Genomic DNA, 8,135 nt, shown 5'->3' on the forward strand with positions numbered 1-8,135 from the left:
ATCTTGCATACTTATTTGTATTATTACCTGCTATGCTGTGATATTTGTGCCCGAGGGGCGGATTTTCTGTGTTAATCAACATTAACTATTTTGAACAGTTTCGTAATTATTGAAAGGATCATTTTCGACAGAGATTTGAACTAAGCCGAAACATTTCTAAAGAATACTCTGATTTCACTATTTTCTTGGAAATTGTACCCGGCTTCTGTACAGCCCGTTGGTTGCTTTACCTGATTTCTTGCTGCTCAGTAATTATTTACTTCTATTACTCACTGAGTTGGAAGTACTCACTTTACTCCCTGCACCTCGCGTGCAGTTGCAAGTATCGTTCACCCGGTAGCGGGTTATTAGCGGATTGAAGGTATTATTATTGTAGCTGAGCAAGGTGACCGCCAGCGTTCGCGGCACCGGATGTTGTCTTTTGTTTTCCAGAAACTTTACTTGTATATATTTATTGGCCTGTAGTTGTGTTAAGGTTTTCTTTAGATGCTCGTGACTTGTGACACCCTGGTCGGGTTGTGTTGGGTTGTACATATTGGTTATTATTATCGTTAAGCTATATTGCACCTATTCGTTTATGTTTAATAAATATTAAAGAGACGATTTGGGTTAGTTGGCTGGCCTTGTCTTCACGAGAGGTGCCATCACGATCGGGTTTGAAAATTGGGTTGTGACACATAATTTTAAATGAGCGACCCAAGTTGGACGCTAAACTTAAATCAGATTTATTTATCTTTTTTATTATATTTAAAATATTAATCGGTTCCCAGATTAGCGACCAAAGTTGGTCTATACTCTACTGAGCGACCAACATTGGTCGCTAAAGTTGAATTATATTTATTTATATTTTATAAATTTTTTTAAACAAAATTATAATTATTAAAATTTTATAACTAGGTCCCAAATTAGCGACCAAAGTTGGTCTCAACCTGTTTTCTCTTTATATAGCGACCAACTTTGGTCGCTAATTTTAAATTCTATTTATTTATATTTTGTTATTTTTTAAAAATAATTTTATAATTATTAAAATTTAATAAGTGGGTCCCATGAAGCGACCAACATTGGTCGATAATCTGAGTAATTCTTTGACCAAGCAAGTCTGACCAGTCCGGTCAACAGTTTGACAAAATTTTCGACCAAGTTGCGACCAACGTTGGTCGCTAATTTATTTAAAATTATTATTTTATTATTTTCACCAGTTTAGCGACCAACTTTGGTCGCTTTTCTTGGCAAACCAACTTTAGTCGCTAAATTTTGGTCGCTTTATGCAGGAATTCTAGTAGTGATACACGTTAGCGGCACTGGTAGCAGTCATCTAAATATCACCTAGACAGCCAGTTTTGCTCCATTGAGACATCACATCCGACTTGGTCCTATTCTCGAGCATATCTTAATTCTTTTTGTAGATGGTAAGTTCCTCTTTGTTTTGGATACTCTAGATAATAAACAATAGTTCTCATATGGTGGTGCTAAACCTTAATTTGACCTAGAATATTTTACTTCAACTTCTAACGGCAACATTACGATAAAGTAGAAAAGGGAATTCAGAGTAATATTTTTTTGAGAATGGTAACAAACATATTATATAATCGTAGCACAAAGGCTGTGCTAAGGCCATATATACATATATCAAAAAGAGCAAAAACCACAGCTATCTTCTATCTCCTACTACACTGATCCTATGATATCTATCGTTGAATCTACATCCTGTACAAAATCTTCCTTACACCAAAAGGGAATTCGGAGTAATATTTCGGTGATATTACCTCTTTCTTTTCAACAGTCAAACAAAACAATGATAAAAAAAAATTCTATTTCAAATCATGTAAAATCTAATTCACATTCCTGGGTGCCCAAGGTGCCTTATCTTCTCTTTCGTCATTGCTCATTCCCGTACACTTCAGTCTTCCCTTCTTTGAACTCTCTCCCTACCGTGTGGTTGGCTGAAGAAAGTCAGAAAAATAGTAAATGGACGGGTTATAACACCTAGTTGGATTATCAAGCCGCTAGTTGACATATTAGAAAGATTAATAGATGTCATCGTCAAACTTTACAGCAGTCTAGTCTCTGTAGTAACTCGTAGGCCGTAACAGAATCAGATATTCCTAAAGTTTATGCAGCTGTTGAATAGTTAAAACGAACATACTGAAAAATGGAGTTAAGGTAACTAGACAATTCACCAAGGTCTAGTAAACTAAGGTGCTAGTGAGACAAGGTTAATTCACTCTGAGATTGAGAGTCCTATCTGCTCTTATGTCGGAATAATAATTATAATACGATGAAAGCACCTCATTAACAAGAAAGTCCCTGCTCTCCTCTTAGCAATGACCTTTCTAGGGCTACTTTTAGAACTGTGGATTCGGTAATAAGACTATTCATGGGCATTTTCCGACTTAGAATCGAATTCATACTGGGCAATTTACGATCTACTCAACGCCTCTATCACTTAGCAATGTCAAGCCCTATCAGATTTTCTTAGCAGAAAACATTCATACATACTACTTATTTTCTAATAGAATTTAAGATACCTGAGTCAGAGAACTTCCCTAAGATTTTTTGCCACAGAAACAAAGAACTACTCTTGCTGGAAGCTCACTTGGAATTATTTTCTAATAGAATCTAACAGTACCACTATTGATTTCTCAATCCAAGATGCATATTTAGAAGGATTTTCGACTTAAGGTAAAAGTAATGGAAAAAATCCAGATAGAATATTCATATTTGCTAATTCATTATTTCAGAATACAGTACTCGGCATTGTACTAAAGGATATATCACAATGTAAGATAACAGTATAAAGCAGTTCATACCTATCTCTTTTTTTCTAATACCGAGTCTTCAAATTTCTGGTATCCAGCACCTACAAGATTACTCAAACTTGGGCCCTCAGGTTCTCTATCTTTCTCAGCGTTAAAAAATGAAGATGGCATTGTGGATTGAACTGTTGGCTGAAGATGCACAATTAAGAGAGGATTTAATAGATTCCCCAAGACATTTCCACAAACAGCTTTCTGGAAAAGAGAAAAACCCGTTAGTGAGGTGCTACTAACTAAAGATATGAACGATTAAAATCAATACTCAATTTCAAAAAGTACTCACAGCTGCGTCCTTAGAAGACATGACAACAAGAGCGGAGCCTTTCTTCTTAGAACACTTAATTACTACATCTTCAACTTCACCAAACTCACTAAATAACTCTCTTAGTCTTTGGGCAGTAGAATCTTCACCAATCTTCTCCCAAGATACCTTAAGCACCTTTTCCTTGTCTACACTACTCCCCTTGACTTCTGTACTCGCCTTAGCCTTTGCATGTGTCTCTTTCTGTGAAGGATTTGTAGCAGTAGGCACTTTGTTTGAAAGCATTGCACGAATTCGAGCAATTTCCTCTTTAAGCTTTCTAGCAATTCGCTCCTCCTCTTGTCGAGCTAGATCGCTGGCATCAGGTGCAATAGCAGCACATTCTCTTGCATCGAGATCTGACATCATCTTTCTACGCTTTGAATCTTGTTGTGATTGGCGTTGGATCTTTTCACGTTTCACGCGAAGTAGATCATCAAATAACTTCCTAGCTTTCTCATCCTTCAGAACCTCGTATGAGGTCTTCAGCTTTTGAAAGTTCAAGTGAGCATTTGGGTCATCAGGCCTCTTGTCTAGATGCAACTCTAATGCCTTCTTCTTATAGGCTTTAGATATGTCTTTCTCAGAAAGTTTGGCCCCTTCCTTCCCGGAGGGTAAATCCAAAACAACATAATGATCAACTTTGATATCCATTTTCTACCCGAACTTTGAACTGCGCAACAAATGTAAACCAACTACATCAGAAAAATTATGATATTCAAAGTACAAAATTAAAATAAAAATAAGGCAGAATAGCCTAGGAGACACTTGTACTTGTTCCGGTTTGTCATTCCGGTCCCTACACACCATAAAGTTTCATTCAGACACCTCAACTTAATCAAAATAAGACTTTTAAACACCTCCGGAACCGTGCGAGGCTCACTTGCTTGGCGTGAATGACAAATCAACATCCACATCAGATTCTATGCCAAAATAATATTATTAACAAAATTTCAATTTCAGAAACAAAAAATAAAATAAAAAAATAAAAAAATTAAAATTAAAATTAAAAAAAAACCCCTCCTCACTTCTTTAAACTCAGCCACACACCCTTCTTAAAAGTATAACCCACCTGCCATGGCTCCTCCACCATGAATACCACCACTTCCTTCACTCCTCTTTTAAAGAAAGTTATCTATCCATGAAAAATACATGAGCATAGAATTAAGTATTTTGAATTTTGACTTATTCCTCTACCCTAATTGGAAGGGCTGTGAAAAAATTTGAAAGCTAAAACCACCGAAAAAAATGGAGGAGCCATAGAGAAGGGGAAGATGACACGATGGAAGAAGAAATACACACCAAGGAGAAAATCTAATGAAAGAAGGGATGAAGAAAGATGAAGAAAAAGGGAAAGAGAGGGGATCTAAAGAAGCAAATGAGGAGAAGAGGCGGGGGGGGGGGGGGTCGGAACGAAGGGGAAGGGACTGAAGAAGAAGAAGGGGAAGGGATTGAAAAAGAAGAGGGGGAGGGGCAGAACGAAAGGGGGGGGGATGCGAAGAAGAAGAGGAGAAGTGGGGGAGGGGGTCTTCTTTTATACTAGAATAGCTGCTAGTATTTTTATTTATTTATTTATTAATTTTCATTTTTTTAATAAAGGAAAATCATCAGCTCACGCACCTAATGTGCGTGTAAATCACTCATTTTGTCCACTTCAGCCATATCAATGCCACATAAGATAGGTCACGGGTCAGAAGGGTTTAGAAGTCTTACTTTGATCAAGTTGAGGTGTTTGGATGAAACTTTATGGTGTGTATGGACTGGGATGACAATCCGAAACTAGTACAAGTAGGGATGAATCTTTATGGAGTGTAGGGACCAGGATGACAATCCGAAACTAGTACAAGTGTCTCCCAGGCTATTCTGCCTAAAAACAATCCTAGACTTCTAAAGATAGATTTTAGCTAACTAAGAAGAGACTGTTCCAGTGACACAAACTGTCACACCCCTTTTTTTATACCTCTACTAACACTCTTAAAAATTAATAAAATGATTTTGAAGCTCAAAAAGGGTTTCAATTATGAAAAGTGACAAATTTGTGTTCAAGGATTTTTTAGAGTCGCCGCATTTGGTTTCGGTGTGTCAGATCACCATATTTAGAAATAATTTCTCCTTTTAAAACGCTTTAGACTCAAAAACTAAGTCAGCACCAGAGATTCAAGGTAACGGGGTTCATTTGACTCGGGGAGAAGGTGTTAGGCATTTCTGAGTCCTGTAACTAGTACGGTTGCGTACATGATCAAGTCGGCTTTTAAAATATTCAAATTGAGGTAAAAAATGCACACATAAAAGAAAAATAAACACATAAGAGGCTTTTGGCCTCCAAATACGATATACTAAGGGGCATACCGCGGATAAAAATATATACAAAGTCTACGGGGCATTCCCCTAAATATGCTGAATATGAACTACAGGGAACGATATTTCGCCTCTAATAAAAAGAAGAAAACCTAAAGTTTGCCTACCCGAATGATGACGGCCTAAGCATGCTCCTACTCGAAAAGTAACTAAAACAAGAATAAAAGAACAATATTATTATCTTGAACCTAAATTTTTTTTTTAATTTTTACCCAGCAACCCAATTTCTATACTGTGATAAAATCATGTTCAACTATAACCAATTCGAGTGAATACGAGTAGATAACTAAGCGAGCAAATTTCAAAACTATGGAGAACAATTACACAAACAACGGAATCATATCACCAAACAAACAATTAACGTTAAGCTTGAATAGAATGAATAGAGGATGAAAGAATTGGACCTCAATATAGCCGAAAAATTGATTGTTTCACTATTTTAAACTCAAAAATGTGACGAACCGCGGGCGGAACTCGAATTAACACCGGAAAGCTCTAATGAACGGAAACTTAGCTAAATGAGGATGATTTCTAATGCTCGGACAGACCACGGACAAGACCTCAGCCGAAAATCCGGCAACCTCGATTCTCAAATGGCGACAAACTCGAGCAACAATCTTTCGAAACTCAGACCACAAAACAGAATTTATGCTTCGTTTGGGAAAATAGAACAGAGGCGAGGTTTTCTTTTTTCTTTCCTTTCTTTAGTTGGTTTAAGCAGATCTGAAGGTTTCCGATTGAAACCAAATAATTTCGGCGAATGATAGTGGCTAGCAGTTGTGATTTTAATCTCTCTTACTCACTCGTTTTTGCCTCTATTTTCAGTATGCGGCAGGGCGCTGCTTCTGGTAAGTGAAGGTTGCTCGCTGCCAGGCTGGTCACCACCTCCAGCGGCAGCGACGGAGTGCTGAGAGAGAGAGGTAGGTGGTGTCTGTTTCTTAGGGAGGTCGAAGAGGAGGGGTACCGCTGGTGGTCTTTGTAATAAAGAGAAGACCGGCATTGCTTTTGGAGTAGGGTGGGCCGTTGGGTTTCAAGAGGAGATAGGGGTCGGGCAGGCGGTGGCTGGGAGGGGTATTCTAGGGTTGCTGGTGTGAGAGATGATGATGGAAACGGTTGAAGGGGTCTTGGAGAGGACGACATAGGAGGCTTGAGGTGGTGGGTGGCGGCTGGGCTCTTAGGTGTATTCCTAGGGTTTGTATTGGGTGAAGAAGAAGAAGAAGAGGTTCTAGGATTAGGGAAGGATTGTGTCTTTTAGGAAGTGGGGGTATGGGCTAAGGGCTCAACTGAAAATGGACCTCAAAATTGGATTATTTTAGCCCAAATTTAATTCTTTCTCGTCGAACAAGAATAAAAGTACTATCCATATATATTAATTAATTCTACTTAAGTAGAAATAATTATTAAAATAAAACTAACCGTTAAAACAAAACTATTTTTGGTATTTTTCAAATATCATACTAAAAATGTAAAAATGGGATTAGAATAAAATCATCGTAAAATTAAAATAATATTACTACCACAAATACTGATATTCTTGAAAATAAAGTGAAACTATTTTTGTATTTTCATTTTTGTGATAAATAAAATAAAAGAGTCAAAACTAGTTAAAATAGAGATATTAGACCTAAGCTAAATATTTGAACGCTAACATGTGTAAATCTCGGAGAGGGTAAAAAATTACATAGATACACACATCAATAGATCAATAAAGGTTCCAACCACCAATTAAACAAGTTCAATTAGTGCGGATCCTGCTACGAATTTGAATCCCTAAGTTTAATGGTATTATGATAAGGCAAAACAAACATTTGGCTCAGAAAAGTTAAAAAACAGCCGCACGGAATCCAATAACATAACTGAAAAAATATTAGAGAGCAGTATTATAAACTAAAAAGTAGCTTTAGCCCAGAACTTCAATAAGCCTTTTATCAATATTAGTACTATAAAAGATCTTTTTACAGGAGAAGATTTTGAACAGGAAGACTGATGCAAAATTAACCTCAATATCAAGAATTGCATATGTCATAGTTTGTAAGGCAATACTAAGCCGTTAATTTTAGTTATGCAAGATAATACTAATGGAAAAGACCCAAATTTCCACAAAAGAAAAAGGGCAAATATAGATTAGCGCACAGAATGCTCAAGATAGTTCTCAACGAACAAAAGAAAAAGAAAAAAAAGCACGAGCATGGAGCAACCAGCAATTTTAAAAACTCACACCAGAAGGTTACATAAGGAATTAAGCAAATTGGAAAAAAATAATAAGATATTGAAAAAGCAATTGAATAGTACAACTAGATGATTTTCGTATTTAAAGATGAGGATTTAGCTCTAAGAAAAACTTACCAGTAGCCGTTGAAATTGGGAGAAATTTGGCTATAAGGTGATACCCAAAAGTGGTAGTGTTTGGGTAGGGATCTGCCGGAGTTATGCTGTCGCGAGGTGAAAAGGATGGAATTCTATATTTTGTAGATATTTTAGAGACTGAAGCAGAGAATACAGGTTGCCTTACCAATTTGGATCCGGAGCCCGGACTAATCAAGTACAACCGTACAAGATATTACGCATTTTATACAACACATTTTGCGACAAGCGTCTCTCTCCCTCCCTCCTCCCCCCTCCCTCCATTTTTCAAGAGACTATGGTGTACTTACTTTGTA

At 37.1% G+C, this 8,135-nt stretch overlaps 1 protein-coding gene across 1 annotated transcript; it reads right to left on the reverse strand.

The window, feature by feature from the left end:
* Positions 2,811 to 7,853, reverse strand: LOC109236009 (dnaJ homolog subfamily C member 17-like). Its single transcript, XM_019402245.1, has 3 exons — positions 7,822 to 7,853; positions 3,100 to 3,790; positions 2,811 to 3,011 (listed from the first exon to the last, which is right to left on the reverse strand). The coding sequence occupies exons 2-3, from the start codon at positions 3,769 to 3,771 to the stop codon at positions 2,811 to 2,813; spliced, it is 873 nt and encodes a 290-aa protein (XP_019257790.1). The 5' UTR covers positions 3,772 to 3,790; positions 7,822 to 7,853.

Source organism: Nicotiana attenuata, chromosome 12 (assembly GCF_001879085.1).
Source record: "Nicotiana attenuata strain UT chromosome 12, NIATTr2, whole genome shotgun sequence".
NCBI classification, from domain to species: domain Eukaryota; kingdom Viridiplantae; phylum Streptophyta; class Magnoliopsida; order Solanales; family Solanaceae; genus Nicotiana; species Nicotiana attenuata.

What these genes read in the sequence shown, in the direction of transcription:
- LOC109236009 (XM_019402245.1), bottom strand. Translation starts at nt 3,771, where the DNA reads ATGGATATCAAAGTTGATCATTATGTTGTTTTGGATTTACCCTCCGGG. An exon ending in TGTCTTCTAAGGACGCAGCT is followed by an intron (nt 3,012 to 3,099) that starts GTGAGTACTTTT and finishes TCTCTTTTCCAG; the next exon opens with AAAGCTGTTTGTGGAAATGT.